The sequence below is a fragment of the Suricata suricatta genome, chromosome 8 (assembly GCF_006229205.1).
Source record: "Suricata suricatta isolate VVHF042 chromosome 8, meerkat_22Aug2017_6uvM2_HiC, whole genome shotgun sequence".
Taxonomy (NCBI): domain Eukaryota; kingdom Metazoa; phylum Chordata; class Mammalia; order Carnivora; family Herpestidae; genus Suricata; species Suricata suricatta.
This window is the reverse complement of record NC_043707.1, coordinates 83,578,574-83,592,735: the sequence shown is the minus strand read 5'-3', so window position 1 is coordinate 83,592,735 and position 14,162 is coordinate 83,578,574. Positions and strand designations below refer to the sequence as shown.

The 14,162-nt window shown below is 36.8% G+C and overlaps 1 protein-coding gene across 1 annotated transcript in view; it reads left to right on the top strand.

The window, feature by feature from the left end:
• The first annotated feature begins 1,023 nt into the window (after nucleotides 1-1,023).
• Nucleotides 1,024-14,162, top strand: part of LOC115297659 (citrate synthase-lysine N-methyltransferase CSKMT, mitochondrial-like) — a 51,949-nt gene continuing 38,810 nt past the window's right edge. Inside the window, 1 exon segment of the mRNA XM_029945815.1 lies at nucleotides 1,024-1,144. Within this exon segment, the coding sequence (XP_029801675.1) occupies nucleotides 1,024-1,144 (121 nt within the window).

The window sequence follows — 14,162 nt, the reverse complement described above, 5'->3', positions numbered from 1 at the left end:
TCAAAATAAGGATGAGTTTTGTAAGGGTAATTGCTACTGAGATTGTGCCGGTATATGTTAACAACCATTACTATCAAAAAATAGGAAAATCACCACTACTAAGAAAAAACAGGTAATGAAGTCAGTATTACCCTTATCCAGGGTTGTCTAGCTCAAAAGTTATCCTGTACATACCTTTCATTTCATTGTGGATTATGAACTATTGATTCTTTCTAATATAAGTTCGTTTTCTTTTATATTATAAATTCTGGAGTAATGTAGAGCTAGATTGGCTTAAGCCCATGATTCTCAAAGTGTGGTCAGGCATAAGAGCGTAATATAACAGACATAACTTGGGAACTTGTTAGAAATGTAAATTACCGGGCTCCATCCCAGACCTATTTAAAAAGAACTCTTGGGTGTGGGATCAAGAAATATCTATTTAATGCCTCCATGGCATTCTCATGTTCTTTAGAGCTTGAGAACCAAAGTCTCAAGCAATAGTTGCTTTTCTTTTTAAGATTTTCTGTCCCTCAACATGTTTCTGAAAATCCCTAGAGAATATCTTAGGGACAGGAGTGACTCTTAGCATCAAGGTGAGCCGATGACTACTTTAGGCAATCTCTTTAGAACTGGGAAGTAATTATAAACACAGCAGCTTTCTAGTAGCATTCCCAGATAGTAATGTCCCTGCTTCATGCTTGTGGAAACAAAATTGTATTACATAAATGTGTAGCCTTTCTTGAAAGTGAAACTGGTTTATGGTTTAGGAGCATTTTTGTTTACAGATTTTGTTTACAAGTAGCAACTCAAAAATGTATGTATGCATTATATAAAATATAAACCGGTTATGCTATTACTCTAGTTATTGCAACTTGCGCTATTGTAAATCTCATCCTTGAATCACATTCACAACAATTGTATAACCAGTGAATTCAGTCAGAATTATGCAGTGTCTGGATTACCATCAGTTAAAGAATGGGGTGGTTTATTTAAGATTGCCATCAGGAGAATTAGCTCACGAAACTGGAGTTGGCAGTCGGCATGGCTCTTCACCGCCGCCTCACACCCACTCCAACACTGAATCCTCCACGGTCAAAAACTAGAATGCAGTTGGTAAAGTACCGATGGTCTTATTTCAGGCAAGAAAAGATCATTGGAATAGGTTATGCAAAAAGGCAAAAGTTAGTGACAGCGAAAACTGCATCCAGCTTCTTAAGTTGTGTAGTTAAAGCTTTCTACAATACACAAAAAGTTAAAGAGGTTTCAAGCTAGGAATATCTGGATATTTCCCCCCCTTGTTTGACTTCACTATTGCCAGGCAAGTAGGCCAAGGATATCAGGCTTTGCTGTCATTACTTTTTATTTTTAAGCTTACCTTTTTATTTTAGTGATGTCTATGCCCAGTGTGGGGTTTGAACCCATGCTCACGAGATCGAGTCACCTGCTCTTCCAACCGAGCCAATTGGGGGCCCTGCTCTGGGTTACTCTAAAGACATCTTACTAGCTTCGCTCCAGTGCATGTAGGGATGGCTAAAATATTCTTGGAGATGTTCCAAATGTTTCAATCCCTTCACGAAAGGGCAGGTTTTGATGGATACACATTTAATATTTATTCAAAATCACATAGTTATTTATATTTGGTGCATGCCCTGATTTAGAATTATAGTATTTACTAATGTGTTGTAAAACTTACATAAGATTGACAATATTCACATTTATGGCATATATTACATTTATGCTAATAAACTCATTATGAATTGCCGATGTAGACAACAAAAATGTATTCAGTAAGGGTACTTCAGAATATAGTTTTGTTAATTAGGATAAAATCATTTATTAAATTTTTACTTTTCAAACAATTTGGTGTCATTTAAGAATTAATTGAATGTGACAATAATCTTAAGAGTGTTGTTCATCAACAACTACAGTTTTGACACTGCTCCATAAGGCTACATTATTGTTTGTTTTTATTTAGCAAAATTGGGAGGTACAGACCTGTCACTTAATTAAACTTGTAACAGAAATATGAAATATTATACCTGATACATTACTGCCAATGATTATTTAATAATAGAAATAATAAAGCAAGAATTAGATTATGGTTATTGATATAATTAAATGGCATAAATTAATCAAAGTAATTAATCAATTGCACCAGTCTTTCAGATATGAAGTGTGAAACTTTTTATAAAATTAGCTTCACAAATATTTCAGTACTTGTTAGATTAAGAGAGTGTGTTCAGGGGCACCTGGGTGGCTCAGTTGGTTAAACGTCCAACTTGAGCTCAGGGCACGGTCTCACAGTTCATGAGTTTGAGCCCCACATTGGGCTTGGTACTGTCAGTGCAGAGCCAGCTTCAGATCCTCTTTCCCTCTGTCCCTCTTATTCTCTGCCACTCATGCTCACTCTCTCTCAAAAAAAAACCCTTTTTTAGTAAAATAAGGGGGTCCTGGTAGGCTCAGTTGGTTAAGCATCCACCTTTGGCTCAGGTCATGATCTTACAAGTTCGATTTCTGAGTCAGGCTCTGAGCCTGCTTCAGATTCTGTGTCTCCATCTCTTTCTGCCCCTCTCCCACTCATACTCTGTCTCTCTCAAAGAAAAATAAGCATTAAAAAATAAAATAAAATACGAAAGTGTATTCAAACTCGTGGTCAAAAAAGATGAAAGTGTTAAAAGTCAAATTTTGTATTGAATGTTGCATAAATGGGCTTCAGATCAAACTCCTTAGAATGTAGAGTATCTAGCCCCCAGGGATTATGAAAACCTTAAAATACCACATTATTTAAGTGTGAAATTACCACTACTCTTTAGCAACTTGCTCTATGATGATGGATATATAAATAAGATGACCCATCAGTATTTAAGGATGAAAGGTGAATATGGTAAGGAAATGTTAAAGATATTGGTCATAAAGCACTGCCTGGAATTCACCCTGACTTTAAAATCAGCCCCAGATAAATATGTCAATGGATAAGAAATACTACAGCAACCTTTCATCTAGCCAAATAATGAGATTGCTGTCGAAGATAAAATAAACCCATGGACAACTTCTAAACTTTATCTTTCTCTAAGCCTAAGATTTTTCATCCTGGAACTTGTATAACTTTGGAAAACAAAATACCCTTGGGGAAAAAAATAAAAATAATTTTCCTTTCTTTCAGCTCTGACATTTTCCCAGTTTCTGAGTCAATTTCTGGAGGGCCAGAATCACTCGGTGTTAAGCATTTAGGCTCAGCCCTGCCCCACGTGCTGCCTGTCCTGATGCTTATTTGAGAGATATCTGAGGAACAATGCCAGCACTTGTGTAATAATATCAGGGTATCTTATTCAGTTGTGACCTGATTCTCAACTGGTACCCCATCCTGATAATTGAGTTTCTGCCACTAAATTCCTCTGCCCCTCTTGAACCCTATTCTAGTCATGATCTCTCTGCCTATTTCATTTACACATTTGCCTTAATGTTTGTCTTTCTTCTTTTTTTTTGACAGAAATAATATTATTTTCTTCCTTATGCTCCTCTTTCCCCCCAAGTCTTCCTTACCTTTAATATTCAAAACCTAAACCAGAGATTAGGTCCTTGCCACCTGCCAAGAGACAATGTGGATGCAGACTGCTTGCTTTGTGGCCCGGACTTCTGGTTCTAATTCTCGTTATATTCTCCAGAACTGTGAATCATAGGTTGGGATACCTCCCTCCCCCATGTAGATTGCTTGGCTGGTCATTGCTTGAAGTATGTGACATTATAATATTTAGGTAAATGAGAAATGAAAGCGCTTTAAAGCAAGAAAGAAGAAGCCACAGATATACATCAAGTGGTAATGGTGTTCCCTTTCCAGGGTTTCACATGGGGGTGCATTATGCACCTACTGCGTCGATAAGGCACATTATTGTTACTATCATTCCCACATGTGACTAGACTAGACTAAATTAGAAATTGTGGAGAGATGCGAAAACGTACAATTTCTATTTCTGAAGATGTGTATTTTAGCTATGGAGGCAAAGACGAGAAGCGTATAAGGATGCTTAGAAGATAGTTTTAACAATAAGAATCGAACTGCCCCCAGCTAAAAAAACGTACAAACATTTTTGACAATTGATATAGGATAACAGTGGGATTAGGGTGTGGAACAGAATATCTGAAATGTAGCCAAACCTGTGATCCTTTTCATTTTTGCAACCAGTGGAATTCCATGTCTACCGCTTTAGGTGCAGAGTAAAGAGAGAAAGGAGGCACCTTTATTCTTTCCTATTTCAGGCACTGCACCCTTGTGAAAGGTAAAGACTGATATTATCACTGAGTAGATTGCACATGCCTGATAGTAAACAAGCAAGCAATCAAAACACCCAAGGCTGACACTAACTCTTCACTGTGTAATACCTTCAGCATTTTAAATCTGTTTTGTAATTCAAACATTACCAGCCTAAGCTATAGGAAGCAAACATTGCATAAATCTTCTCATTCTGAGACTTTTGAAACTAAACACCTCTGAAATGGTGATACAGTCTTTCTAAACACTTATGATATATGTTACTCAAAAGCCATAACTAGGTTATAGCAACATCTGTAGAAGCAAAGTGAAAGCCATCAGTGTGTGTCAACAGTATTAGCAATACCTCTCGGAAACCAGGTGCATCAATTAATAAGCATTCTGTAAAAGAACCATTACCTTCTCAAAAAGTGGGAGGTGCCCATATCCAAATGTCTGGTACAATGAAAAAGAATATCAGAGAATACAGCCTTCGAAAGCTTAGTATTATAAATTCAAAGGGGAGAAAAATTTAGTTCATAGTTCCATAAGGGAAGCCTCTGGGATTACACAAACAGAAAGCAGAGAGAGGAAGAGCAAATCCCCTGGGAACACCATTAGCATAATTGAGCACTTAAATGCGTAAGAAACAAATTGAGACCACTTAAGTAAATAAGGAGAAGGCTATGTAAAGACAGCAGTCAAGATGCTACAATTCATCTTTAACTGCTACCATCTCTGGAATTAAGTAAGGCTGATGCCTCTAAGAACTAGTTCCTGAGAACTGAACTAAATGGCTAATGGCCTGAGCTTCTGCAGTGACAGCTTGGGCTTAAACTCAAGCACCAGCACCTGGCAGATGGACGATTCTGGGCATGGCTTATCGTTTCTTCAGTGCTCAGCTTTCTTATCGGGGTGCCTCAGTGGCTCGGTCAGGTAAGATTCCGGCTTCAGCTCTGGTCATGATCTCATACTTGGTCGGTTCAAGTCCCATGTGAGGCTCTGTGCTGACCGCTCAGAGCCTAGAGCTTGCTTCGGATTCTATGTCTCCCTCTTTCTTCCCCTTCCCTGTTTGTGCTCTCTCTCTCTCTCTCTCTCAAATAAATAAACATTTAAAAAATAGAAAAGACTAAATTTTCTTACCTGAGAAATAATAAAAAAAATAACACCACATAATAGAGTGTTATGATTTTTAAATGAGATAAAGGGTTTACCATGATGTGCGGTTCATAATAAATATATTTTATTATACTTATTATTATTACTATGACTACTATCAGTAGATAAAAAGGGGCATGTAAACTTAAAATATGTAATTACATAAAAGTCCACAAGATTGAATTTGTAGTTAATAGATTTTTTTCATTAAAAATAAATTGATTCACAAGATAAATATTGAATCAAGACTACTTGGATCTCCATTAAATTTTTACTTTCCTTATATAAAATTGAAAGGGGATTGACTAATTTGTATTATAAATCTCATAATATTATAACCAAGAAAGGAAAATTAAGAAGGTGAAGTTTTGCAAATTGATTTATGAACTGTAACTGACTACTTCAAAATATAGCGTCAATCTTGGTTAATATAACTGGATATTTGGACACAAATTATTAAATTGAATGGTGCATCAACCATCTACAAAATGGTTTGATCTAGTTAAGAGAAGTGATTCTAGATACTTGCATGTGATATTTTTGTGTTATGTTATTTATTAAATAATTTTGGCAAAGTTTTTATCGAAGTGCCAAATATATATAATAAAGTCATAAATCTTAGGTTTGCAAGATGGTGATTTTTTATAAAGTGAATGTTATGCCCAGATTGCAATATCCGCAAAAACCAGAGACCACCAGGGAGACCGAGTCACGTATGCAAAAGCAAAGGGTGTTTATTTGGGCTTAAGCTCAGTCTCTCAGACCTCACCAATGCAGTGGATCTTTGCTGAGAGCCCCCAACAATAGCTGAGCAGGGTCTTTGTGGGGTTTGGAAAGGGGGGTTACAGAAAATTATGACATAGGCACCGTAATCCAGTCATAATCATACAACAGCCCCTAGTAACAATCTTAACCACTCAGAATCTCTAGGGTGTCCATTGTATTTGGTGGGACCCAATCATGATGTTTGGGATTGGGGCTAGGGCAAGTGGCGAGCAATTGGCTAACTAACATTAAGCAGCTATCTATAGTCCCCAGCCACCAAGCCCCCGACCTCAGGAATGTTAAGCATCCCCTTGGTCCTTACTGATTGACCGCTTTAGGGGCTGTTCTTCTAGTCCTGAGCAAGGTGTAATTGCCTGATTGTTTCAGGGAAGCTGAAACTTAGGTCTTCTAGTTTATAAGGCTTATTTTAAGCCTGTCATGGCATTAGTTTGGCTCTTCACTGAACACACCAGGGTAACCAGGGCTGAAATCATGGTGTAGAACATTACCAGCACCCCAGATGCCTCTCCTCAGCCATTGCACACCCCCAAAGTTACAACTGTTCTGACTACTATCACCATAGATAAGTTACAAATGATTTTGTGCTTTTTACACACGAAAGCATGTAAGATATGCTATATTTTGTTTGGGTTTCTTTTGTTATGCTCAAGATTTTATTATCGTCTCCAAAAACCAGAGACTGCCAGGGAGACCGAGTCACGCATGCAAAAGCAAAGGGCTTTATTATGGGCTTAGGCTGGCCGGGCCTACACTTGGGCTCACAGACCTCACCAGCACAGTGAATCTATGCTGAGAGCCCCAAATAAAGGGGGGGTAGGGCCTTTATGGATTTGGGAAGGGGGAGTTACAGGAAATTGTGACACAGGTATAGATATCCAATCACAACATTTAGAATATTGACCAATTATAGAGGGGACCCAGGACCCTCACGTAGGGAGTGACTAGCCTTAAGCAATAGGTGATTATAGCTTCTATCTCTAGCCCCGCCCTTAGAAATGTTAAGGGTGTTAGCTGGCCTTTCCTGATTGGGTGTTACAAGGGTGGTCCCTCCTGCCTTGGGCAATGTGTACCCTTCTATTGTCTAATGATTCTGAGAAACTGACACCTAGGCCTCCAAAGTTAGAGGGGAAACTTGAAGCCTGTCATGGAGTCAGTTTGGTTCAGACCTGCGTCCTTACACTTTCCCTCAGTATAAGTTTATGAGATGTGTATATTATTGCTTGAAATAGTAGGGTTTTTTATTTCATTGCCGTAGAATAGTTTATTATATGAAGATATTATATAACATTCATTTCCTGTTCTGTTATCAAGGGTGGTTATTTCCAATTTTTAGATAACTATGAATTGTGCTTAAGGAACATTGTGTATATGGTCTGTGCTGTATATGAATTGCTTGATCATAGGGTGTGCAAAGATTTAGTTTAAATGGAAGACTGCAACAGTTTTACACATTTATACCAGTTTACAACACCATTAGAAATGTTTGAGACCATTGTTGATCCACTTAAGTGCCCAAATTAATAATGTGAGTTTCTTTAAAGTTTAACCATTCTGGTGGATATGTAGCAGTATTATCTCATTGTGGATTTTTTTTTAAGTCTATTTATTTAATTCGAAGGAGAGAGAGAGCAGGTGGGAGGGGCAGAGAAAGAGGAAGAAAGAGAGAACCCCAAGCAGGTGCCACACTCTCAGCACAGAGCCCAATGCAGGATTTGAACTTATGAACCCTGAGATCATGACCTGAGCCAAAATCAAGAGACTGATTGGATTAACCAACTTAACCGACTGAGCCCCCCAGGCACTTTCATTGTGGTTTTAGTTTGTGTTTCCTAATGATTTATAACACTGAGCATTTTTTCATGTTTATTGGTCATTTGGATATCCTCTTTTGTGAAAATCCTGCCCATGTTTTTCACTCACTTTTTTAAAGAAGTTTATTGCTTGCTCATTAACTTGTAGGATTTATTGAATAGACGTTCTTCTATGGACACATGTATGACACGTATTTTCTCCTTTTGGGGGATTTATGTTTTGAATTTTGTAAAAGTATCTTTTAGCAGAGATTTTCAAATCTCATAAAACCCAGTTCATTGCCAGAATCCAGCTCCAGCAGGTCCAGGGTTCCCCTAAAGGATGGACGGTGTCAGCATGAAAGAGATGGGAATGGGAGAAGGGGGAAGGGAATGAGGCAGCCACGAGATTCTTTCTGATCAGCAGGCAGGCATCCCTCCCATCTGACGGTGGGAGGCCTTGCAAACCCACCTAGCCTCACAAAGAGATTTTTCCTCTACTTATGAGTTCAGAGAGACCCAGCTTCCTGCAGTTCATCAATCTTTTCCTTTTGGTCAGTGATTTTTTATGTCCTACTTAAGATATTTGTGCCAATTTCCAAGTCATGTGGATTCTGTACTACAATAGTGTCTAGAAGTTTATTCTATTACCTTTACCTTAATTCTAGAATCCATTTCAAATTGATTTTCCAGTGTGTTGTTTCCAGTAAGGTTCAAGGTTCATTTTTTTTAGTTGAATACCATTTTTAAAGATTTATTGAAGTCATGTAACATCTAAGAACAATTTCCTGATACTCTTTTTTAAAAAAATACTATTGCAAATGATTTTGAATTCTAACAATTCAAACATTTATCTGTGGCAGCAACTTTCTTTTAATAGTCTCAATTGCTAGGTTCACCAATATAGTCTATCTTTGTTTAATCTACTCTCTTTTAAAATAACTTCTTTTCAGTTTTATTGTACTCTTGAAGGAATGTTTCAAAGCCATTGTTTTGTATCCTTTAGATTCTAATAGCATTAAATTGATTGAACGCTTGCTTTAATAGGGATGGACTACCAAACTATTCTCCAGCAAAAGAGATAGAGCCTGGCCTATAAAAGCAAAACTTTCCCTGGATGCCCCATTATAAAAATTATGAAAGTCTGCTTATTGTAATAATTTACTAGTGAATTTTAATTTTCATATTAAGAAAACTGACCTCAGATAATGACTATTTTGTGTTTGTTGGATTCATTGATTTATTAACTCATAGACTCATTTAACAAATATGTATAAAGTACAGGCTCAGTGTTAAGTTTTGTGGATGTGATGGTATACAATACAGACATGTTTATATATTACAAACTATAGACAATATAGTTCTCTTTCCTCAAGAGCTTACAGCCTAGCATTAGAGTTAAATATCATTGAGTGATTTACTATACATAACCTATATACTACCTTCGTGGTTTTTTAAAATTGCTTTTAATGCTTATTTATTTTTGAGAAACAGAGACAGAGCATGGAAGGGGGAAGGGCAGAGAGAGAGGGAGACACAGAATCTGAAGCAGCCTCCAGGCTCCAAGCTGTCAGCACAGAGCGCGACACTGGGCTCAGCTCAAACTTGTGAACTGTGAGACCATGACCTGAGCTGAAGTCAGAGGTCCAACCAACTGAGCCATCCAGGCACAACAGGAATCATTTTAAAAGCCTGTAAAATTTCTTATAATTATTTTATGTACTTTAAACCTACAGTTTGTAAAAATATCGTAATGTGTTGAGTGCCAAAATTCATTAAGAAAAAACATTTAAGTTACAGAATAAATCAAGAATAGAGGGATCTGAGATTATTTTTTAATTGTGGTGTAAGTGTGACAAAATATGAAGTTATAGCCTCTCACGTGTAAATATGCAAAGCTATGGTCCAGTTATTATATTAATGGTGGACACAAGCTGATTAAAAAATACCTTCTAGACTAAATAGAATTTATAAAGCAAAAAAATAGAAAAGAAATTTTTTTTTAGTATTGCAAAGCATGCTGAAACAAAATAATTAAGTAGTTAAGTCTTAGCTTAATTATAGCTTAGCCAACAATTCAGTTTAAGCTTAACCAAATAAAATGGCCTGGGGGAAATTATGGATTTAGATCCCATACCCATTGTTCATGCAGCAAAAAGCATGCTCTGTTAGCATAAACTATGTGGGGACCATCAAATTGGAATATAAGGTGCCCAACCAAATGAAAGCAAGAAGAACGGCTTATCACCAACCTTTAAGAATAATTGTATATTAGCATGAAAAACTATACTAAAGAAAACAAATTCTAAACTTGATCTAGAATGATGTTCAAATGGAAAATTCTGCAGGCTATAAAATGAGGATATAATGGGGAAAATTTAAAGATATGTTTAGACAATCAGTGACATTATTCTTGCACAAAATCAAGCTGTCAAGATTACTTTATGTGGAACAGAATAGAAATGACCTGATTTTTCAGAAAATTACAAGTTTAGGATAAAGAATTTTCTGTCTTCAACCCATCTTTACCCTCTTATGAATATTCATAAAAAGCTTAGCATTTCCCCTTTTCAATCTTTATATCCGGTTCATCATCAGGCCCTATGCAGATGATCTTTGAGATAGCACTTTCCCAACTGTCACAACTCAAATATACTTTTATTTCACTTGTGGTTGAATGAAATGCAAAGAACTTAATGATGCTGTTGACTCTAGTCTAGGATCCAGTCCATCTAAACTGTACAATATAGTTGGACAAAACTGTTGTTTTATACCAATTTCTCTTTCAAAAACATCCTGATTTCCAGTTGTATCAAATATAATCTTTCATCTTCTATTTTCCAGCTTCACTTTCCAACCATACTTCTGCCATTACTGCTATATGTTTTCTGCATTTCTTAAAATGGCTGGATACTTCTTTCTCCTGCCTCGTTCATGGGAATGATTGAGTTATATATCTACTACTTTTAGGCTAATGTTGGAAACTTATTGGCCCCTTGTGAAGGTGCAGTTTGAGCCAGGCACTACACTAGACACTAGATTCACTAGTGAACATCAAAGTTGTATCCTCTACAAAAACAAATGTAAAAAAAAAAAAAAGCCACTTACACATGTTGAGTTAGTTTTCTCTCTTGAGTCTTTAACAATATTATCACAAATTTACTAGCTTAAAATGCCCATTTATATTTTACAGTTTTGTGGATGACAGGTCTAGTCACAATGTGATGCAACGGGGCCCTTTGCTCGAGGCCTCACAAGACCAAAATAAAATTATCAGCTGTCCTGAGCTTTGCTGTGGAAGCTCTGGTTAAGATTGCATTTCCAAGGGGCACCTGGATGGCTCGGTTGGTTAAGCATCCAACTTCAGCTCAGCTCATGATCTCATGGTTTGTGGGTTTGAGCCCCACATCGAGCCCCATGTCAGTCTCTGTACTGGTAGCTCAGAACCTGGAGCTTGCTTTGGATTCTGTGTCTCCCTCTCTCTCTGCCCCTCCCCACTCACATTCTGTTTCTCTCTTTTTAAAAACTATCTCTGCTTTGAAGGGTGCATGTGAGCATTTTAAGCTCACCCACATTAAGCAGGATATTCTTCCTGACTAAAGTTCAGCTGATGAGCAGGCTTAATTACACCTGCAAAGCCCTTTTGCCATGTGATATAACTTCATGAGAGTTTCACCAATGGGCAAAGTTCACAGAAGCCAAAATTCTGCCTATCATACTTGTGGACTAGAAAATATACATAGGTATCTTCATAGTTTCTTTGTTGGCAAAGACAAAAATTAGAAGCAACCCAAACACTTACCTAAAGAAAAATGCACAAATGAATTGTAAAATGTTTGCCCAATAAAATACTGTGCAGAATTTAAAGCTAATATACTATAGCTACAGAATATAGCAGGAATACATCTTAACAACATAACATTGAAGAATAAAAGACACCTCAAGTTAAAACTAAACCAAATAAGCTGAAGATAAATGTAGAAATTAAAAACATAAGAATGATAAAAATGATTTGGAAATAGATATCTCTACAGGGCAATTTCAGGAAGTATAAGCATAGGGATTTATTAATAGACTTAAGTTAATATAAAAGAATTCATTCTAAAAAGAAACTAATGATTTGCTGTAGTTCTGGGTAGTGGATTCATGTGTATTTTTTGCATTATCAATAGGTATATACATACCCAAGCAAGACAGTCAAGGGCAAGATTTTCAAGTGTGTCATGAGCCTAAAACTATGATTAATCAAAATTTATGTACTTGTGTCTATATGTATAGAAGTTCCAAAATATTAAGTTATATGGGGCACCTGTGTGGCTCAGTTAGTTAAGCATCGGACTTGAGCTCAGGCCATAATCTCACAGTTCATGAGTTCAAGCCCTGCATCTGCGTGGGTCTCTGCACTGGTGTCATGGAGCCCAGTTGGCATTCTCTCTGCCTTTTTGCTCCCCCCTGCTCATCAATATAAATAAATAAACTTTAAAGAAAGTTATATAAGGAGAATTACAGGGTGCTTTTGAGAAAGTAAAACATGGATCCTATTGAGGATAGGGAACAAAGACAACCTTTCTTTGGAAGTAGTAGTTAAAGCTGAGATATGAAGGTCTACAATAATAAGGTATTTGTAGAAATGCAGAGAAAACCAGTTATGTCACTCTGGAAATCTGTGTGAAGGCCCTGACTCTAGACAAAGATTGGAAGAGGAGTCTGTTGTGTGTCCGTAGTGTGGAGAATGGCACAAGGTAGGCAGAAGGGACAGGGTCAGATAAAAAACAGAGAAGTCGCATGATCAAATGTATTTTTAAAAAGATGACTTTTTTGACTAAAAGACTTGGAATTGGACAATAGTAGAAGACAGAAGGTTATGTCTTGAGACCAGCAGGACAAGTACTATTTAAAATGAGCGTGTACTGAAATAAAATAAAATATTTAAGGAAAACTACCATCATGCTCATATGTCTTTGATCTGAATAAATGGAAGAATGGAGTTACCATTTACAAAGCGAGGAAATACTGAGGGGAAAGTAAATTAGAAAAGTTATTAAAAATTCAGAATCAAGGGGTACCTGGGTGACTCAGTCAGTTAAGCATCTGACTCTTGATTTCCACTCAGGCCATGATCCCAGGGTAGTGGGATTGAGCCTCTCCTCATCAGGCTTTATGCTGAGTGTGAAGGCTGCATGAGATTCTCTCTTTCCCTCCCTCTGCCCCTCCCCGGCTCGCTCTCTGCTTCTCTTTCTAAAAAAAAAAATCAGAATTGAATTTAAGCTGGAAACGTTTATTGCACATTCAAAGGGAGATGTCAAACAGGCAATTGTATATATCAATATAGAGTTCAGGAAAGTGTTAGAAATACATATGTAAATTTTGAATGATCGGAATGGATGTAGCATTTAAAAGCAAGCTGCTGGCTGAGAAGATGTAAAGTCAGTGTAAACTAAATGTAAACTGAGTCCTCAGGCTCCCCACATGGATAAACCTCTAACAAAAGTTGTAGAGTCCAACACAGTTGTACAAAGTATGTATCATAATACACAATAGATAGCATTTTAATGTAGAAAACCCCATGTTTGTGTATGGTGGATATGCAGTGCAAATATAAAACATATGGACAGGAAGTGATTCAGAAAAATGTCAGGGAAACAGATGCTCTGAGGAGGGTGGGAAAAGAATGAGATGGGGAGAAATATTCAAACCACTTTCCATTTTGGCATTCAAGTTTTATTTGAAGAAAAACAATTTGAAACATAGGAAAATTGATTAAGTGACTGTTAAGAGACTAGACAAAATGACTGTGTATAGAGAATTCTATTTAGAAGTATTTCTTCAGGATGAATAGAATAGAGAGATGGGGCCATAATTGAGGAAGGTTGTGACTTTTGAGATATTTTTCCCTTTTGCTATTATTATAAGTTTGTTACTTGTCTAACTTTGTAAGAAGAGTAGTAAAATCTGTGTGTTTCAGTATTGATGGACAGACAGCTTTGTTAGGCAAGAGATAATTTCTTGTTCTTTTTTGTTGTTGTTGTTGTATTTGCTGTTTATTAAAAAAGTTACTTGGAAAGTCCTTTGAGGTGCTTGTAGCAGTGAAATTATTTGTCTGAGTTCACCAGTAAGGGATTTGAATATAGTCCTATTTGCTCCATTACAAAATGTTAAAAACAATTAGAATCTTCCTTTTTACTTTATTTTTTGTT